Source organism: Eschrichtius robustus, chromosome 1 (assembly GCF_028021215.1).
Source record: "Eschrichtius robustus isolate mEscRob2 chromosome 1, mEscRob2.pri, whole genome shotgun sequence".
Lineage (NCBI taxonomy): Eukaryota > Metazoa > Chordata > Mammalia > Artiodactyla > Eschrichtiidae > Eschrichtius > Eschrichtius robustus.
This window is the reverse complement of record NC_090824.1, coordinates 168884581-168905916: the sequence shown is the minus strand read 5'-3', so window position 1 is coordinate 168905916 and position 21336 is coordinate 168884581. Positions and strand designations below refer to the sequence as shown.

Genomic DNA, 21336 nt, shown 5'->3' with positions numbered 1-21336 from the left:
GCGGCAGGCCAGCCAGGACGGGCCCGGACCTGGATCCTGTCCCTCGCTTCCTCCCAAGCCTGTGTCTCCTTTGTCCCCTCTGAGTGCTGGGAGCAGCCCCCGGCCCCTGGGCCATCCTGGGGACGTCCCCGGCATGCGGGTCTCAGCCAGGAGACGCCGAGGGCAAGGGGTCCACGTTCGGGAGTTGGGCCTGGCCATTTGAGGAACACCTGAGTAAGACGTGTGGTGACTCGTGTGTGACGGCCTGTGTGCTGTCAGCAGCCCAGGCACCGGTGTCCAGACACAGTGGAGGGGCCGCGCCCGTCTGCCCATGCGTGCGGGGCCTGCGCCGGGTCCTGAGGGTTGTCACCGCGGGCCTGCTCACCTGAGAGCAGCACAGAGCTGTGTTAAGATCGTCTGCTTGTCCCTGCCGTCCACTGGAGGTGGCTCGGCTTGTCTGTGTCCCTGTCAGCCCTCTTCCCTTCTTCCATTCTTCCTTCGATTTTGGCCTCGGAGAAGGAACTGCAAATTCAGTGCTTTGTCTAAGGCCAGACTGAAGAAAAGACTGTGAGAATTTGCCTTATAATTGGTAAAAGGAACTGGTTAGTCTCTGTCCTTAGTGAATGTACTGAATAGAAAAGAAACATAAAAACCGTGAGGGAACCGCAGAGGAAGCTGCAGCTGCCCGTCAGGGCGGTGACGATGGCTGGGCAGTTACCTTGGAGGGACTGGGGCGGGGGGAGGCTTTAGCCTTTTTTAAAAAATAACTTGTTATTAATGTCATGGAAGCTGCGGAACATGCCTTTATGTTTATGGGAAAGCAGAGAGGTGTGCGGAGCTCCCCGCGCCCCCTGCTTCACCCAGCCCTCCTCCATCCGCCGTCCCCCCTAATGTTGGAAGCAGACCCCAGACCTTGGCTCCTGTGGTCACTCCCAGGGGGCCCACGGGTTCGGTCCGCATGTCCAGGCCAGACCCCCCCTGTCTGTGCTGAAGGGTCACTAGGTTGAAGAACACTCAGGTATCTTCACGTATGTGAAAATCAGGACATCATTTCACTGGCGTGTGATGGGATCGTTCAGATGAGTGAGGACACAAAACGACCCCGCAGGAGGGGACCTCGTGACACACGGGCCTCTCCCTGCTGCGTGTCCCAGGTGATGGTTAAGATGAACCTGTGTGACGTCTGTATCACTTACCAGGAAGGTGATGCTGCTGAGGGTGAAGTGCACACGCCAGTGAGGACAGAGATGCGGGAGGCCCGGAGGGTCAGGAATAAAAGAACAGGACGCAGGATCGGTCCCCACGGCGGTGGCCGGAGCCCGGTAACCTGGCGTCAGGGGAGGAGCAGCAGGCCCTGGGCAGGCGGCTGCCGGCTGTGAGCCGACGCAGCGAACGCTTTCAGTTTAGCTGTGAGCTTGAAAGACAAACGGACAGTTCCGATTCTGGAATATCAATTTTTTTATAAAATATTTTTTTCCTTTATTAAAATTGATGCAGTGAACCTGAGCAGAACCCTGCTGTGGGCCTTTCCTCTGGAGAAGGTTTGGTGTGAAGGCGACCTCAGACCCTCTGGGGAAGTTTCTTTCAGAGTTCCTCAGAAGGATCTCCCCAAATGAGTGGACTTAACAGCACCAGCGCACGCCGACGGCTCAGGGTTCAGGGATGCTGCTGTCCAGGGCGGAGGGCCAGGCTTGCCTCCCTCCGGCCCGGCAGGCGTGCAGGGCTCCAGGGCGAGGCTTCAGCTGGTGGCCCGAGCAGATAGCAGAGGACGGCCTGCGGGGCAGGGGCCAGCTGAGGGGGCGCACAGCGCAGCCTGGACAGGGAGGAGGGCCAGGGCTGCCTCCAGTGGGCCTTGATGGGGGCCTGTGCTGCCTCTGACCTCGTGTGCGATGCCTGGGGCCCACTGGCCGGAGAGATGCTGCAGCCTGTTCAGGGGGCGCAGGCGTCAGGTGCGCCGAGGGGCCAGGTGGGGCTCGGCTCGCTCCGGGAGGCCCCAGCCCTGCGGAGCCTGCTCTGCCGTTCACACGGCCTGGGGCTGGGCCTGGCCTCTCTGAGGTCACCGCCCTATCGTGTGGTCTGGATGTGGGGTGAAGGGGGCGTCTGGACTAGGTGGTCTCTGACACGGAAGCTTTCTGTAAAACCCCGAGTCTTAGAAACCCCGGGCACGGTGTCCAGGCCGAGGCAGAGGAGTACTGGGTGGAGGAGGCAAACGGGGTCAGAGGGCACAGGCTCCCAGGGCGCTCAGACTCCTTCCCAGAGGGCTTTTCCAAGTGAGGCCGAGGGACCCCCTGCCCCAGAGCCCCTCGGGGGATGCCCCCGTCTCCGAACCCACCGAATGGTACCCCCAGAGCCCGAGGAGGGAATCTGCTTTTATTTATTTTTAAACGTGTTCCTTAGGTTTTTCCACTCTAGCTCCAAAACGTGCATTTGAATTTTCTCATGATTACTAAGATTTTTTGCCTTTAAACAAGGCTTCTGTATATAAGCAATATAATGTAAAAAAATGACCTAGGAATGGAACAAAAACAGCATTTGCATTTGAATGTAAAATATTTGCTATTTTCTTCAAATTGAGTAGGCAGTAGGATATGGTGGTGGTTTTTAAAAAACAGAAGAAATGGATTTTTCTTGTGTGTGTGTGACTTTGTCTCAGGGATCCACGGGGAAGGGTCCACCTTCAGCACGCTGTACGGCCTCCTCCTATGGGATGTCATCTTCATGGACGGGATACCAGACGCCTTCAGAAACGCCTACCAGGTAATCACGGCACGTTTTCAGGCAGCAGAGACTCCTGCACGTGCGTGAGTCACTCCCGCCTGGGTGCCCCGCCTCTGCAGCCATCAGCAACCTGCCCCTCTTTTGGATGGTGCTAATTCCACCATAAGAATAGCTTTTAATTTTAAAATGTGATTCATACAATTTAAAATGTAAGTATGTTAAGTTTTAAACTTTAAGCCTACTTTACTGGAATCATTCCGTTTGAAACTTTTAGTGTAAGTTTCTTCAGCTTCACCCTGGTGGGCCCAGGTGCTCTCACATGCTTTGTCACATGTGCCTGCTAAGAGTTCCACCAGTTTAACCTAAAAGCTCATTTTGCAAATTACTCTAAAAAACCCAGTGTAATAAGTTGCTTTTATATCAGATTACTTAGGTAATTTTTACATATCTTTTGAGAAAAAGAACGCGTCAACTTCATCATGTTGGCCAGTTTCCAAATTTGATCTTGACTCTTCTCATGACTCCGGCCTCCCCAGGCACAGTGTGAGCTTACTTTCCCTGCACACAGGCGGCCCCGCTGGACCTCTGCACGGACAGCTTCTTCGCCAGCAGAGCACCGGCCATCGAGGCCCGGCTGCGGCAGATTCACGGTGCCCCCGCGGAGAGCCTGCGGGCCTGGGTGGCAGCCGCGTGGCAGGCCCAGGAAGGCAGGGTGGCCTCCCTTGTCAGCTGGGATCGCTTCGCTTCTCTTCAGCAAGCCCAGGTGACGGTCTGCAGGCAGGATTCCTTGATGCGGGGTGTCCTTTTGGCAACTGTAACAAAACACACACACGTATGCCTACATGCATGTGTATGTGTGTGGGTATATATGCGTGTGGTACCCCAGCCCACAGGTCTGTGTTACTGAAGGAACAATCACAAGCATGAACAAGCCTCAGTTATGCCTTCTGCCCATTTGGTTGGCAGCTTCCCTTGGCCCGGCCTATGGCCCCTGGAGGGCCGACACCGTCCCTGTCCTGTGACTGCGGGCCTCTGAGGGTCATCACTGTCACATTCCTGAGTGCTTACCCCAAATTCCCTCTTCCTTAGCTGCTCCCCGGATGTTCCCGACCGGGCAGAAGCTTGGTAACTGACCCAAGGAGAAGTGGTCCCCAGAGCTTGCTGGGGGCATTCTAGCCCCTGGCTCTGGAGCCCCAGCACAAGCAGCAGAAGGGCACTTGGTGTTCCTGGACGCATCTCTGCTGAATGACACATGGAGTCCCCTCCCCACCTCACAGTCACTGGGGGGGCTTCAGGGTCTCTGTCCTGGGGGAGGGCTGACTGTCCCTGTGTTTCGTGTCCAGGATCTTGTGTCCTGCCTGGGGGGCCCCATCCTCAGTGGTGTGTGCCGGCGCCTGGCCGTGGACTTCCGACACTGCCGAGGGGGCCTCCCTGACCTGGTGGTGTGGAGCTCCCAAAGTCACCACGTTAAGGTCAGTTGAGCCAGAATGGAAAGTCATGTTGGTAACTTTATGATCAACTTAATCAAAGGCCACAATCTAGGCATTTCTAGCATGGTGGTTGATAAGGCCGAATCCCTTGAGAGCTGCTGGACTGAGGGCTGGCGTTGTTTGGTGGCTGCTGGCGGAGGTGCCCTTGGTGCTGGCATGTGGGCCTCTCTGCAGGCAGCTCCCCCGATGGCAGCGTATTTCATCTGAGCAGGTGAGTGAGAAGGGCCAGGGTGTGAGCAAGACAGAAGTCAGTCTCTTAGCAGCTGATCTTGGCAGTGAAGTTCCATTGCTTTTGCTGTGTCCACTGTCAGCAGCAAGTCCACACTCAAGGGTGGAGGTTTTGCAGGTGTGAGCGCCAGGAGGCCAGGATGGTTGGGAGCTGTTTTCTAAGCTCTAGGAGTGAGCACTTCCTCACGTGTTGTAGGCTGGATGCCTCCCTTGCCTCACCCTGCTGCCCATCACAGGCTGGTGTCTTCCTTATTATTGAGTTTTGAGATGAAAAAAAAACTCTGGTATAAGTCCTTTTTGACAAAGTCACAACCTAATCTGTTCTGTAATGAATCATGCTTCCAGTGTCATATGACGTCTCTGACTGTAATTGTGGATTTGGGTCTTTCTCCCTTGCAGTTATATCAATGTTTGCTTCATATATTATTCGATGTATAAACTTAGGATTGTCATGTCTTCTTGATGAATTGAACTCTTGATCATTATGAAATGACCTTCCTTTATTCCTGGGTTCTTTGCTCTGAAGTTGAACTGATATATAGCCACTCCAGCTTTCTTTCGGTTAGTGTTAATGTGATACTCCTTCTATTCTTACCTTTAACATATTTTTTCTTTATATTTGAGTTTCTTATATATTCTTGTAGGCAGCATTTATCTGGGTCTTACTTTTTCATCTAATTTGACAACCTCTGCCTTTTAATTGGGTATTTGGAACATTTACATTGAATGTTATTCATGTTTGGCTTTAAACCTGTCATCTATTTTTGTTTTTTTTAAAAGGATGCACTTATAAACTTATTTATTTTTGGCTGCGTTGGGTCTTCGTTGCTGCGTGTGGGCTTTCTCTAGTTGTGGCAAGTGGGGGCTACTCTTTGTTGCAGTGTGCAGGCTTCTTATTGCGGTGGCTTCTCTTGTTGTGGAGCATGGGCTGTAGGTGTGAGGGCTTCAGTAGTTGCAGCACTCGGGCTCAGTAGTTGTGGCTCGCAGGCTCTAGAGTGCAGGCTCAGTAGTTGTGGCGCACGGGCTTAGTTGCTCCGTGGCACGTGGGATCTTCATTTATTATGCACATAACAACAGTATATTTTTATATCTCCTCTCCCAGCCTTTGTGCTGTGTTCATACATTATACCTCGACATGTTATAAACCCTGTGGCACATTATTTTTGCTTTCTACAGTTGACTGAGTCTTTATATTTACTCATGTAGATACAAATTCTAATGTTTGTTATTCCTTTATATAGATCCAGATTTCCGTGTACTATCATTCTCTTCTTGACTGAAGAACTTCCTTTAACATTTCTTGAAATGGAGGTCTGCTAGTAGTGAATTATTTAGGTTTCATATATTGATATTTTAAGACTTTAAGTCTTTGTTTTTGAAAGATATTTTTTTCTGGGCAAAGAATTCTGTTGACAGTTCTTTTTCAGTACCGTAAAATATTGGTCCACTGTTGTCTAGCCTGTATTGTTTTCAACGAGAAGTCAGTCTTTCCCCTCTGGCTTTTAAAAATTCTGGCTGCTTTGAAGAGATTCATTTTTTCACTGATTATGCAATTTAGTTATGATGTTTCTTAGTGTTGTGTTCTTTATGGTTCTGTGCTTGGGGTTCACTGAGCTTCTTGGATCTTTGGGTTTAGTTTCCATCAAATTTGAAAAATTTTTGGCCATTATTTCTTTAAATATTTTTCTCTGTCTTCTTCCCTTTGGGGACTAATTAAACTACTCTTAGGTTGCTGAAATGCTGTCTTCATTAAAAAATTCTTTTCTATACTTCGTTTTGGATAGTTTTCATTGCCGTGTTTTGAATTTTGGTGATCTGCAGTGGACAAAACTGACACAGTTACGCTTTCATGGAGCTGATATGTAATGAGCAGTTTTATCTTGTGATAAACACCATGAAGAAGTGCATACGAAGGACCCTTCTTAGAGATGAATTTAAGCTGAGCACGGAAGGAGAAGACGTCAGACACGTGAAGAACAGGGAGACATGTCCTAGGCGGCGGGAACAGCAAGCGTGATGAATGTCTGTCTGCCCTTTGGTTGGGCAGATGTTGTCTGTCTCGGGAACTGAGAGGAAGCCTTTGGTGTGGTTGGCAGGCGCCAGATCACACAGTTTTGTAGGGCATGGCAAGAAGTTTGGGTTTACTTGCAGACCTGACAAAAAGTGATTGAGGGGTGTTAAGCAGGAGAGTAACAGTGCAGTGTGTGCTTTAAAACTATTTTTCAACTGCTGTGTTACGAATAGATTTCCTAATTCTCTGTGAACTGTCTGGTTTCTACAGAAAAGGCAACTTTCTCACTGAATTTCATATGTGTATGTTTAGTTGCTATACATATGTTAAGTACAGCAGCATAGAGGATAAGCCATCTAAATAGTTGTCAGTGGAAACTACCGTAGCTTACCTGAATGACCCTTCTGTCTCCCAGCTGGTGGAAGTGAAGGGCCCCAGTGACCGTCTTTCGCAAAAGCAGATGATCTGGCTGGATGAGCTGCACCGGCTGGGGGCGGACGTGGAGGTCTGCCACGTGGCTGCGGTTGGAGCCAAGAGCAGGGGCCCCAACTGAGAGCTGTGGGCCTGGGAGCATCTGAGAGCGTCAGAAGCGTCAAGTGTCACTACATCTTATTTAATTTTGACTTTGTTGTTGTCGTAATAAACCTGGCAGCGTAAGGACTTATCACTGTACAGTGTCTGTGTATCACAAACCTCGGTATTGGCTTCAGTACACTCACTGATTCCACACAGCAGGTAATGAACTTTTAAAAAGGTCAAAACCTTGGTGGCCGTTTCAGGAGCTAGATGCATCTGACTTATAGGAAAGCTGGAAAACCCCCCAAAAGGAGATGATTCACAGCTTTAGGTCTTTTATAAAAGGAGCATACACAATGTTTCTCTCTAAAAAGTATATTGGAAATGGAGATTCCTTAATTTATCTGTTTTTCTATACTGCCCTTACACATCTGGCTGCTAAAATTCTTGTTTTATGATTATCCAAGATGGGCATAAACAGATGAAACTCTGATTTCTTTAGGAATTAAGAAACAAATTCTCATTAACTTCCTTATTATTTCTGTCAGTGCTTGCTCTCGGGCCTGTGTCACCAAATGGAGGGACATTCGTTATCAAAGGCAGTTGTCCCTTTTCGTCCTTCTCCTTGGGAACATCCCTAATGACTAGAGGCAATTTCCTGTATGCATACAGATCTCATTTTATTGTGCTTTGCAGATACTGCGTTTGTATAAATCGAAGGTCTGGGGCAGCCCTGTGTCGAGCGAGTCTATCAGCACCATTTTTCTAGCAGTATTTGCTCACTTCAGGTCTATGGGTCACATTTGGGTTATTCTCACCATATTTTAAACTTCTTCATCATCATCATATTTGTTATGGTATGACTTGCTGAAGGCTCAGATGATGGTTAGTATATTTTAGCAGGACAGTATTTTAAAATACTTCAAGGTAAGAACACTTTTTTTTAGACATAATGCTACTGCACACTTAAAAGACTACAGTATAGTGGAAATACAACTTTTATATGCACTGGAAAGTCAGCAAATTCACATGACTTGCCTTATCGAGATAGATAGATAGATACTCGCTTTATTGTGGGGCTCTGGAACCGACCTGCAGTATCTCCAAGGTGTGCAGGTACAGGGCTGCCCGTCACTGTTGGAAGAGCCTTGGGCTGGGGAAGGTGGACGCAGGAAGGGGTTTATCAGAACGGTAGGCCCAGGTGTGCCGGGCCAGGCTCCCGCTCCCAGAGACTAGTTCCAAGACCTTCTTAAGGAAATGGTACTCCCCAGCTTTTTAATTTGTTAAATGGAAGGACGAGTTAGAGCCTGGTCCATGAACCCACATGGCCATGACAACAGCCAGTTGTGAACTGAGGTTAGAAATGTTACCGATCTCTGCCTTGCTTTACAGCAGACAGAGCGTCGCGTGGACGACACACAAGCACAGCTGAAGAAAACACCCTCGCTTCTTGATGCTCCGTGTTCTCGCAGGGGATTCATATTGACAATGAAGGCAACGATTCCTGTGAAAATTTTATTAGCAGTCAACACTTCCTTCACATTCACCACTGCTGAAAAGCAGCGTCTCTCACCTTCCTGCACATCCTACTTGAACCCAAGTCACAGTCAATTTTAGGCACAAAGGTTTTCATTTTCTCTCAAAATCAAGTTTTAACTGCTTGAGGTTACTACTACAGCAAGCAGATTTTGTTGAAGGACACGTTGAATAGTTTTCACCCTCTGTTAGCACAGATTAATATACTTTCTTAAATAAAGTTAGAAATTTTTGGTTTTAAAATTGGTTTCCATCACAAAACAACAGTAAGACATGGTACACCTTTAAGTCCGATCCTAGCGAGTCCGGAGCTGCCTGACGCCTGTGTGGCCCTCTGTCAGCACAGGCTCCGTGTCCGCGTCCAGAACCACATTCGGACTCTGTCCCCACACGTCCTCCGTGCCAGCAGCGTGCCAGGCAGCTCTGCAGGGGCCAGGACTCAAGGCTGTAATAGTTGTTTTTCATATTATGCACGATAAACTGTGGCACAATAATCATTATATAACAACTGTTCAGCAAAAATAAAACAAACTATATTTTACTACATTTGATTATCGTACAAAAATATGCAAATTTTCTATTTTAAAACAGTATTAATAGTACCTAATCATTTTTAAACTTGCAAGTTAACCAAAAAAAAAATTACTAAAAGGGTTGAAATAAATGTGAGAGGGAAGAAAAAAGCTATAAAGAAGTAAATGCTCAATCCAAAAAAACAGTAACAAATTCACAACGATTTGTAATAATAAAAAAAGCAGCCTAATGAAAAAGGAAGAAGAATTATTACACTTCCAGTGGCAGGATATGCTGTGGGGTTTTCAGGGGACCGGAGCTGGTTTCCAATCAAGGACTTAAAACGTTTAATGGCAACAGTGCTATTTATATAAACTAAGAAAGCCCTTACTTTCTAGACAAGTTGGCAAAACACTGGGTTTATCCACACGATGGATTTGCTAAGACTGCATAGGAACTTCTGTCCCTGTAAGTCCAGAGACATTATCCAACCATTTCTAAAAGGCAAATAATTCAAATAGAAACATCTATTTGTTACATATAAAGGTAAAACACACTGTTTTGAAAAAACTTGTTTTAGAAAAGGACATAAGCTAACTAGATACTTTACTATAAACGTTTTTTAAAAAGCTTAAGATGGCAGTTTAAGAAACTCCAAATAACAGCCACATTGAAGACATCCGTCTTTTACACAGAAGTGAGGGGTGTCGGGGAGGCTGTGACCGGCATGGCCACAGTAAGCTCCAGCTCTGGCCCATAGCTTTGGCTCGGCTCTTGTGACACAACCTGAAAACGGGAATTTGAGACGGGAGCACACCTCTGTCTGCGCCTCGGAACACCTGTCACAGGTTGGGTGGGGCGGGCGCTCTCACCATTTGTTACAGTGGCAGTATTTTGAGAGAAGTCCGTTGTTACTCTCCTGTCCGCCCTTCCTAAGCACTAAGCACTCAGGTGACCTGACTCAAGACCTCATCACTGATTTCCAAGGGAAAGTGCCCCCGCGGGTGCTCCCCGCTGGACTCTGACGGGGCCTCTACTTTGAGGGTGGGTGTCAGTGATGCTGCCGCACCGACCCGGACCCTGCTTCAGACCCGCTGTGTTCGGTGACTTTCAGAGGGATGTGTGCCTCTGGGGACTCCTGGCTGTCGGTATGATGCTGAGTGTGACCAGCCTCTTTCCAATGTGCAGTGGGACTTTGACACCCTAATTTAAAAAACAAATTCTGTTTTACTCTCTGTTCTTCATATCTTAATATTAATGTCAAAGGCACTTCTAAGTTTAATTAATTATCTATAGCAAATGCTTTTAAAAGTCAGCAGTGCATATCATTTTAAAGTTAGTCCTAAGGAAACTCATGATTTTAAAACACAGTGATCTACGGTCCCAAAGCGATCTAAAATAAATTACAGTGTGAGAACACACAACTCTCAGGTGAGCTCAACTAGAGATAATAGAAAGTGACCAGAAAAATACACAAATACCTACTAACGCCCACTGGGGGTTTACTGGATGCTTCGTGAAAATATACTAAACACTAATTTCTTAACTCTCCTGATGTCTGCTTCTCTGGGCTGCTAATCCAACTGAGGATGAGGGAACCTTTAGGAGGTGGCTGGAAAAATGGACGTAGACAAGATCAATGTCGCAGACAAAACCTGATTAGTTTGATCACAGTAATAAGATCGTGGGAATGTCTGCCTGCAAATGATCTAAAAATGAGCCAGACCTAGAATGATAGAAAGAGGACATAAATAACAGAAGTTATACCTATCTTTTAAAAATACTGTGAAGGAAGCATAATTCAACATGTTTTAAAGTATTAGTGCAAATCTCAACTGTTATTCTTACGTATAGAACGATTAGAGCTTCAAACGCCTCGGCCAGCAGTTTTACTTCAGAGGAGAAGGTCTCTCGCTCCCTCAGAACGTTCAGAAAGCCACTCCGCCTCAGTCTTCATTTGCTAGTGTCTCAGTAGATAACCATATTTTGGCCCCACTTAAAAACTTGCCTAGCGGTGTCCCTGAAATGCTCCGTCTGCACAGATTGCCCACTGGGGAAAAGGGGAACGAGGAGGAGAGGAAGTCCGGCGTCCCCGGGGCGTCGTGCGGGCCACCAGCGCGGAAGTACAGCCTGCTCTGGACCAGCTCGGGGCAGGGGGCTTCCGGGGGGCTGCCCTGGGGCTGCCGCAGCACCCTGCTCAGCACGTCCACCTCGTCCGCCAGCAGGGAGACCTTGTGGAAGGCCGTGATGAAGCCCCCGCGCTGGATCTGGGCCTCGGGGACCCAGCGGAAGTAGCAGAGTTTCCACAGTTTGACGTGCATTCCGGAGAGAAGCGGCAGAATCACCCCGTGCAGGTCGGCCGGCTTGGAGAACCACTCTCGGAAGTACTGCTCCGCACCCCTGTCCTGGCTGTCGCTCTGCTCGGGGGGGTCTGGCTTTACTTTTAATATTAATGAATTTCTCCTGGGAAGTAACTCTTGGTCACTGATGATTCCATTCTTTAAGGAAGCTGGCATTCCTCTTAGTGTGGAGCTGTAGCTTTTCTGTACAGAAGAGAGATTTTAGCATTATTTTCCTGGAGCTTCCCTTTTTAGAAAGACAGTAGAAGTATCATGGTAAATATAAACTCGAAATTAGGAAAAACTGGTAGAATTTCAACCTTAAAGAATATTTTGTTCCTTCCCTGGTAATACTTATTCCAATCCTCCTCCACTGGAGCTTAACACTTTTAGGCCTTGACTCTGCCTAGGCTGTAGCCTGCATGGGGGTGGGGGGAGATATATTCTATCCATTATAGGCAGACCTCAGAGATACAGTGGGTTCGGTTCCAGACACCGGAGTAAAGCGTGTATCGCAATAAAGCAAGACACATGAATTTTTTGGTTTCCCAGTGCATACGTAAATTACGTTTCCAATATACTGTAATCTATTAAGTGTGCAATAGCATTATGCCTAAAAAAAACTATATACATACCTTAATTTAAGCACTTTGTTGCTAAAAAATGCGAACCATCCTCTGAGCCCTCAGCGAGTTGTAATCTTTTTTCAATAGCAATGTCAAAGATCACTGATCACAGATCACCATCACTAATACAATAATAATGAAAAAACTTGAAATATTGTGAGAATTACCAAAATGTGGCACAGAGACACAAAGTGAGCAAACACTGCTGGAAATATGGCACCGACAGACGAACTCAACGCAGGGTTTGCACAAACCTTCAATTTGTAAAAAATGCAGTATCTGCAAAGTGCAATAAAGCAAGTGCAGTAAAACGAGGTCTGCCTATAATTTGCTGAAGTGTGAATTTCTAAGATTTCTGGTCAGAAAAAAGCTAGACCTGCTGATTCTAGAACAGGCTGAGTGGACGGGCTTCAGGAGCAGGGCCCTGGGTGCAGGGCTGCAACTGCTGACTCTTGAGATGACGACCAGGGCTGTGTGGGCCTCAGACAGCAAGACGAAAAGTCGGGGCGGGGTCATCTGAGTGAGAAAGTGAATGACCCCTCCAAACCTGCACTGGCAATGCTGTCATGGGAAGTGACTGGACTTTTAATACTCTGTTCCGAAAAAGATGTTTTTGGTTATGTGTGAGCAAATACAAGGTTTTTACTGTTAGTGCATTTCTGTAACTTACCTTTGTCCGTTTAAAAGACTTCACAGAACCGTTCTGTACACAAGGCGTGCTCTTCCCAATGTAAAAGGGGTTGTGGAAAAGGGTGCAATCCTTTGCTGTAAACTGAAGAGACCAGTCCCAAACTGAGGGGAATGTTAAACCCTTTTCATCACCCAATTGGATATTTTTGCTTATAGCAAATTCCTGCAGAATAAAATATTTGAACATCTGTGAAAAGATGCCAAACTAAGATTTTCTCATAGTAAATTCATTTCTGACGGTCATTCATCATCGTACAAACGAACTTTTCTGAACGAGAGCGACTCCAGTCCCACTGGAGCCGCACGCTCCGCTTCCCGAGAACAGACATTCCTGGCGCCTCGCACGGAGGAGCGCGCAGAGCCCTGCGCCAAGAGGGGAGCTGGGCCCCGGACAATGAGCGTGTTGGTGAGCATGACTCGTGAATGGAGTTCTCCCTGGTGCCATGGCCTGAATAAATCCATCTCCTTATACATCCACAGCCCCAATCCTGAACAACGCATTCCTTCAGGATGCTCTGCATGATGCTTCAGCTCACAGAATGTCTGCTCTACTGCTGATTTGACGGAGCAGTTTCATGGATGAGGAGTCCAGGCTCAGCACCTTCCCAGACCCGGGCCTGAGGATCCCACAGCTCACTGTGAGGGCAGCCCCCCTTCCTACAAAGTCTTCCTGAAGGCCCCCGAGAGCTGTCCTTTCTGTCTCTCTCAGTGGTCACTGCAGCATTTGTTGGCTATACCCATTGCTCCAGATGTGGGTGAGACACAACTTGTGGTTCCGGAAGGTTCCACCCGGGGCAACCAGAAGCTATAGATAGTTTCAAGTTTGGCTTGAGACCCTCCTTACTCATGGTTCTTCCTCTCAGTCAAGGAACTGGGACTAGAAACCAATGGCCCTAACGTAAAAGTGACTGCCACGCGGCATGAGGGTCTGAGCACATCCAGTAAGCAGTGCCCAGACAGAACCGCAGTCTCGCGTCACGCCTACGTTTCCTCTCTCAAATCCTTCTCCACGGGACTCCTGAAGAAAAATAATTTGCTTTGCACAACTTATATTCTACTGACCTAGGAAACAAATGTCCTCAAACAGGATCTTATCCATTACCCATTCAGACAGCCCAAATGTGAAAATATAAATACAAAAGCACGACATTTACGGCACTTAAAATGATTTACATCTTTCAATTGGCTTATTATGAACAATAAACATCAGAGAGAAATACATACAACGCTCACTGATAAAAATGATACAAGTTTAAGTTCCTGGATTTTTAACCAACTTTAAATAATTCCTTCAGAAATTACCGCTTAAAATGGTAGCTAAGACAGTTTAAACACACAGCTGACTGTACTTCAACGCTATCTCAATAAAGCAGTTCGCGCCGGCCACGGCGGGCGCCACTCACCGTGCTCTGCTGCACGCGCTGGTGCGGGGAGTTGAAGAGGAAGGTGCCGAACAGGGCCACACGGGTGCTGTCGTGCAGCACCGCCAGGTAGGTCTCGGAGAACTCGAAAGCCGCCGGGCACTGCTCCTGCAGCTGCCACGTGGCGTCCAGGAACAGCAGGAACACGGGAGCCTGGCGGACACACGTTGAAACGGGATTACTCAACGCTGCCCTTCAGTGTCCACATCTATTTCCAAACCTCTTGCTGATACGAAGGAAGAGATTAATAAGAAAACAGCGAGGCCTCAGCACTTGGCTCTGAAGCTGAGCGAAGGGTACGTGAGCACATTAGACGGCCGTGTCTAACCTAAGAACCAGGCTGGCCTGAGACGCATCACAGCCCTCCTCTGCCCGCCAAGTCCACCAAGCTGAAGCGGCAAAGTCGACAGACGGGCAGGGCGTGGCCATGTGAATGGGGGACAGTGAAATACGTGCTTCACGTGTTCCAGCTGATCCTGGAAACAATTCTTTAGAACATTTAAAACAAAACAAAAAACCAAAAAACCCCAAGACCAAGAAACAACTCTTTGGTGGACCCTGCAGACTCAGCATCCGGAAACCTTCCCGGAGCTTCAGAAAACAGCTGGCGTGGCCTCGGGGTCACGTGGTACACCCCCAAGTACAGCAGCTTACGACAGCTACTGCATCCTGCCCAGTGCTTCCCCGAGTCCTAGAGTTTCAGAAGTGAAGCATTCACTGTTGAGGTTTCCTCAGATGACAGAGACTGTTCTACACGAGACAGCATGAGTCAAAGTGTGCTCTCGGGAGCTACCCTGACCACAAGACACCTGCAGGGCCTGTCACAGCTCCGCTAGGACCCCAGGCAGCCACCAACCCCGCAGCTCTCACAAAGATGCCCCCCCAACTTGCCGTTCTTAATGTACGTGCCCCATTTTAAGAAACTATGATATTCCAAACCTGATTTTTCAAAATATCTAACATGCTTGTTGTCTGCTCGCAGAAGAGTTAATGCAGCGTTTCTTCAAGCAGTTTTCAACTTAGAGAAGTTCAACAGGCAATTTTTCAAGACTTTTATCTATATAGCTACGAGACTCTTCATAGGCACCTCAACTTGGACTCTAATCCATGAGTCAGTCTTGACCCAAGAAGCTAAGATGTACTGAAGGCAATATTTACAAAGTCTCCTCGTCTCTTTACGGATGGAGCATCTCTTCATGTAACGAAAGGTTTTATCCTGTGCACACTGAAGGACTGACAATAGGCATGAAGGTTTTGTTACCTCTTTCTCTGATCTCTTTAAGTGGTTGCATCTGTCCAGGAATGGATATCCTGCCATGACCCACTCTTTCTGTATCAGACTCTGAAATCCAGTGATTGTCCTAAAATAGGGATCCAGCATCACTTGAACAAGAGAAGCTACAATACAGCTCAAGTCTCTTCCCTCCTCCTCTGTCAATAAGATGGAAAGAAAATGATTAGTACGTAGAAAAATGCTAAGAGAGAAAGGAAGGAAAGGCAAAGTATATACTTCAGTGTTCTGTGCCTGGGCGGCCTTCAAAATCACCCATGTTACGAAATTTCATTCAGGCCCAGCCACTCTAAAATATTACAAACTTTTAGATCAACTAAAGTAATGTTTAATGAGGAGATGGCCTTTTATCTACGAATGTTTTCTAGATAATTAGAAGCATATCCCTCACACTTTTTACATTTACATGATTTGTGGTAGAAATCTTTCCAGAGTCCATTCTATTTCTGTGCCAAGGATATTAAATATCATGCAATCTTTCTACTGACAGCTTCATATGGTGACTCAGAGGTGAATGAGAGAAATGAAATTGTCCACCATCATCCAAAATGGTGGCAAATATTTCCCTCCCATCTTTTGTAGCTTCCTTTTTAATGAGGCCAGTAATTCTCTGATATCAAAGCCAGTCAAAGAAATCAGAAGAAAACTATCAAATAATATCCCTTATGATCAGATGTAAAAGTCATCAACAAAGTATAAGCAAGCCAAATTATCTCAGGAATGCAAGAATTTATCCTAAGAATGAAACGTTGGTTTAACATCTGACAAAGTAACACACCGTAATAAAAAAATAAAGGACAAAAATAACACAATCATCTCATTAGATGAATAAAAAGCATCTGTGTGATGAAAATCCAACATTCATTCTGGATAAAAACTCTTAGCAAACTAGGAATAGAAGGGAATATCAACCCGATAAGAGGAATCTACAAAAACCTACAACTAACATCATTCTTATTAGTGAAAGCCTGGATGCTTTCCTCCTAAGATGGGCAACAAGACAAGGACGTTTGCTCTTGTCACTTCTACTGCACATTGTCCTGGAAGCTTACACAGGGAAGTTAGGCAGGAAAAAGAAATCAAAGGCATCCAGATTGGAGAGGAAAAAGCAATAACTGTGTCTGCAGACAACACATGTATGTACGTAAAAAAACCCCTAAGGAATCCACAAAGGACTACTAGAACTAATGAATGAGTTTAGTAAGGTTGCAGGAATTCTATACACAATCACAACGAGTACACAAAAAACTTGAAAATGAAATTAAGAAAACAACTGTATTCACAATAGCATCAAAGATAAAATATTTACAGGGAGATTTAACAAAATAAGTGCCAGAGTTGTACACTAAAAACTTACAAAACACTGCTGACATGACATGAAAGAAAACCCAAATAAATGGAGAGACATTCATTTCATGGATTGGCAGATTGAATATTGTTAAGATGGCATTCTCCCCAATCTACAGGTTCAACATATTCCTATCAAAATCCCAATAGGATTTTTTGCTGATCCTAGAAGTTATACAGAAATGCAAAGGACCTAGAATAACCAAAACAATTTGAAAACAAAGTTGGAGGACTTACACGTCCTAATTTCAAAACATACTCTAAAGCTACAGCACTCAAGATAATGTGGTACTGGCGTACGGACAGACATAAAGATCAATGGAATAAAACTGAGAGTCCAAAAATAAAGAGCCAGTCAGCAGACCTTTGCCAAGGCATGTCAATAGAGAAAGAACAGTCTTGTCAATAAATGGTGCTGGGACAATTCAATAAACACACATGCAAAAAAAATGAATATAGACGTTTACCTCACATCATACACAAAAATTCATTCAAAGTGAATCATAGGCCTAAATGTAAGAGCTAAAACTATAAAATGCTTACAGAATAAAACATGGGAGAAAGTCTTCGTAACCTTGAATTAGGCAAACAGTTCTTACATATAACACCAAAGATGTGATTCATAAAAGAAAAAATGGATAAATTAGACTTCATCAAAATTTCAAAATCTGTGCTTCAAAAGTCATCAAGAAAGTGAAAAGACAAACCACAGACTAGGAGAAAATATTTGCAAATCTTATAAAGATGCAAAGAACCTGTATCTAGAATTGTAAAGAATTCTTTGAACTCAATGATAAAACAACCTAACTGAAGAACAGACAAAAGATTTGGTATTTCACCAAAGTCAATATATGAACGGCCAATCAGCACATGATATGCATTAGGGAAATGCACATAAAAATTGCAATGAACTCCCACTTCACACTTACTAGAATGACTACATTCCTAACAGCAGACGATGAAGTGCAGAAACAAACCCTCACACACTGCTGAGGGGAAGGGGAATCGGGTATGGTCACTTTAGAACACACTGTGGCAGTTTCTTACAAAGCTGAACATAAATGTACCATAAACTCAACAATTCTACTTCTAGGTATCTACCCAAAATAAAGAAAAACATATGTCCCCACAAAGACTTTTATGTGAATGTTAAAAGCAGCATAATTCATAACAGCCAGAAAGTGGAAGCAATCCAAATGTCCACCAACAAGTAAATGGATAAATAAAATGTGGTATTTACAACAATGGTACACTACTCAGAAATAAAAAGGAGCAAACTGCTGAGACGTGCTACGTGAACGAACTTCAAAAACATGTATGTGAGATGAAAGAAGCCAGAGACAAAAGACCACATACTACATGATTCCATTTATATGAAACATCCAGAAAAAGCAAATCTAGAGAGACAGAAAGCAGATTAGTGGTTGCCCGGGGTTGGGACACAAGGAATCTTTTCGGGGTGAGAGAAAATTTCTAAAACTGGACTCTGTTTACTAAAAATTATTGAATTGCACATTCAGAACAGGTGCATTTTATAGTATGTACACTATACCTCAATAAACTGTTTAGAAAACACATTCTAAAATAAAGTGTTAGTAAAATGCAGGCTCAGTATCTCTTCTGAGGCATTTTACATGGCAACAAATGCATGAAGAAGCGTGCTAAGTAGGGTTCCGGAACAGGATGAGAACACCACTGGCTGCGAGAGGTGCGGGTTCTCAATGGCTGGCTCTGTGCATGTGTCTGTGAATTACATACGCGCTGCCGGCATGAGCTAAGGATTACTGGAAACAGTGACTTACTCTTCTTCTTTTCCCCCTAAGGCTTGTCTTGTCACTTTACTTTGTTAAAGTCAGTTGAATTTGACAGTTGGTAAAAATACTTCTGTAAGCTTCAGTAGCACAGCATATTCATGAACTATGCATGAATATATTATAAAATCAGGTAGCTTGTGGTTTATTAAACTTTATCCGTAAGCTTAAAAATGCTATTAGCTGTAAAGTTATTTAATATACAATTATTCTTTGCTTAACTGAAAGATTTTTTTTTTATTGACATCTATTCCTACCAAACACTAGACAAAATTCACATTGCTGGCTACTCAGTTCAGTCCACTTCTTGATACCAAACTGTTTCTTTAAAGTCACAATCTAGCATGAGCCAGAGGCATTTCAACTAAAATTTGTATGAATCAGAAAGATAGCAAGATTAGAGAGAAAGGATGCTCTGCCGAGATTAATACTCTGTCTGAATCCAATGAGGGCTGTGACCCACCCTTGCCATAATACAGGAAGGCAGATTTAACACGGGGCAGAAAGTCTTGACTCCTTTCTGTTCTTCTGTCTGAGGTCTTTGTGCCACTGTTTAATAATGTGCGGGATCTGTAGTGTATCTATCTGGTGGCATGCAGTAAGTAGGAGATGGCTAAGATGCATGTAATTACTTGGGTGTGGATCCCCAGTCAAGATGGCTGGCCGGGGGACCAGTGTTGTCAGTAATGAATTACCTTGTAAGACTACAGACAGACGCTTGCTTTCCAGCATATACACAAGTTCTGCTGAATGTTTAAGGAATGCCCTGGAAAGAGAAACAGAAAAATACTGTTAAAGACCAAATTTCCACTACGAATATATTTTTTAAAGTACGTGAAGTCAAGCAAATCTGATCTTTCACGATACGTGTTTATATTCTCTATAACCTTTTGGAATTTCTTCAGTATTTATACGATTCATCAACAGAGTACAGTTTGATTTTTATATCAGGGAAATTCATTAACCTTTGTTGATTTACATGACATTCTTGACATCACCGAACTACAGAGACGGGGAAGAGATCAGTGGTTCCCAGGGGATGGGGATGGAGATGCTGGGGCTGGGGGTGGGAGCCTTGGTGACGGAGCAGCTCTGCATCCTGACTGTGCTGGTGGTCACGTGAATCTACACACGTTAAAACTGCACAGAAACACACATGAGAGCACGTGTAAACTGGGGAGACTGGATAAGAACTGTAGTTTGTACTACTGTCGGTTTCCCGGTTTGATAACCATAGTCTAGTTATGTGAGCCGTTACCACTGGGGGGGCTGGTGAGGAGTGCATGGTCCTGTAATATTTTTGCACCTCCTGTGACTCGATAATTATTTCAGAATAATAAGTTAAGAAAAAAGGAAAGCAGTTGTACAAACCTTACATATTCTAACCACCGTGTATTTTCCAGTGAAGACAGCCATTTCTCTTCAGTTTCTTCAAATGGTTCTGTAATTAATATAATTATACATATGTAATTATACACACACACTCACATATATATAGGCATATAACACTTTTGGCTTCTTAAGCTTACTTCTCATGATCAAATTGAGAGCTAGGTGATACATCAGTTTTTAACATTTAAAAGCTGGCTTTAAGAAAGTCATGCATTTGCATTTAGTCATAAAAACATTTAAGAAGGCACGTCACAATTCTGTAAGAAACAAAACAAAGCGTTCCCCAGGCCTCCATCTCCTCCCCTGTGGCTCTCCCAGGGAAATCTTGGAGAGTCTGCCCGCCTCCGCCCCCCAAGCAAGTGCTACAGACCCCGGCCCCCTCCTCAGCTTCCTCACCGCAGGCCTGCCCCTCCCTCCCTCCCTCCCTCCCTCCCTCCCTGCTGCCAGCGCCCGGTTCTCATGGCCTTGGTGGCTGACCCTGGCAGGAAACGGGGCAGCTTCCTGGCGGGGCCTGTCCTGGCCTGTCTCGAGGTGCCCCTCGCCTCACGCTTCAGCCACATGCTGCTCACGGGACGGCTGAAAGACACAGTCACTGTGTTTCTTAAGCACACCCCCTCCCAGCTCTCCTTCCAAGCCGGCGCCAGTCCTGCCGCCCGGTGACAAGGGGCTCTCTCTGTGCACACTTCACACCAAAGGTGCTTTCAAGTGAGTCACCCCTCCAGGGTACATCGAAAGCACCCCAGAAGCATTTGCTCTAACAGACATATGGGAACTCTGAGGCTGCACAGATTATAACATGGCTCTGTTTGAAATTCATGTCAAGTCACGCATCTCAAAATATAACTGAATACATTAAGGTCTTCGTAAGTTTGTCTGTGAGGTAGTAGGCTGTTCTACTGAGCAGACACTTTTACAGAAGCATCCTACCAGACCTTTCATGATCTGAAAGTGATTTAATTGGTACACTTTTCCTACAAAACTGAAAGCAGCTTAAACTTCATTTTCTAAGAGCTTCTGACATTCTCATACAATAATAATTTGTACAAATATTTCAACGAGCCTCTACTTAAATATATACCTATTTCTAAATTTTTCAGTAATGTCACTTTTCCTGACATGCCTCATACAATGCCTCATATAATCACCCATTCATTATTTACATATATGTAAAATAGAAATGAAGTTACCATTAACACACAGTTGCTTAAGTTTTACAAAAGCCGCCTGTATTTCTTGGATATTGGGCAAGGTCTTATCCAAATCTGATTTGTAGACATCACTTCTCTGTGGATGACTTTTAGTTATGGCATTACAAATCCTAATAAAGACAAAATCCTTGAGTCACTACTCATTCATGTATTCAACACACATTTTTTGAGTGCTTGCTGTGAGCCCAGGCACTGCTCTGAGGGCTGGGGACAGAGAGAG

The 21336-nt window shown here is 45.4% G+C and overlaps 2 protein-coding genes across 6 annotated transcripts in view; one reads left to right on the top strand and one right to left on the bottom strand.

The window, feature by feature from the left end:
- The window catches only part of FAN1 (FANCD2 and FANCI associated nuclease 1), a 29585-nt gene extending 22495 nt beyond the window's left edge, over positions 1 to 7090 (top strand). For all 4 annotated transcript variants that reach the window (XM_068559208.1, XM_068559218.1, XM_068559203.1 and 1 more), the window contains 4 exons: positions 2633 to 2736; positions 3266 to 3460; positions 4041 to 4169; positions 6842 to 7090. In XM_068559208.1, coding sequence (XP_068415309.1) covers positions 2633 to 2736; positions 3266 to 3460; positions 4041 to 4169; positions 6842 to 6979 — 566 coding nt within the window. In that variant the 3' untranslated portion in view covers positions 6980 to 7090. The remainder of the gene's footprint in view (positions 1 to 2632; positions 2737 to 3265; positions 3461 to 4040; positions 4170 to 6841) is intronic.
- A 1353-nt stretch (positions 7091 to 8443) lies between these two features.
- MTMR10 (myotubularin related protein 10) overlaps positions 8444 to 21336 on the bottom strand; it is a 44473-nt gene continuing 31580 nt past the window's right edge. Inside the window, exons 10-16 of one of the 2 annotated variants that reach the window (XM_068559191.1) lie at positions 21096 to 21226; positions 19888 to 19957; positions 19212 to 19282; positions 15329 to 15498; positions 14050 to 14220; positions 12627 to 12809; positions 8444 to 11534 (exon numbers count right to left, since the gene is read on the bottom strand). In XM_068559191.1, the coding sequence (XP_068415292.1) occupies positions 10938 to 11534; positions 12627 to 12809; positions 14050 to 14220; positions 15329 to 15498; positions 19212 to 19282; positions 19888 to 19957; positions 21096 to 21226 (1393 nt within the window). In that variant the 3' untranslated portion in view covers positions 8444 to 10937. The remainder of the gene's footprint in view (positions 11535 to 12626; positions 12810 to 14049; positions 14221 to 15328; positions 15499 to 19211; positions 19283 to 19887; positions 19958 to 21095; positions 21227 to 21336) is intronic. The other variant, XM_068559196.1, reaches the window with a different exon arrangement.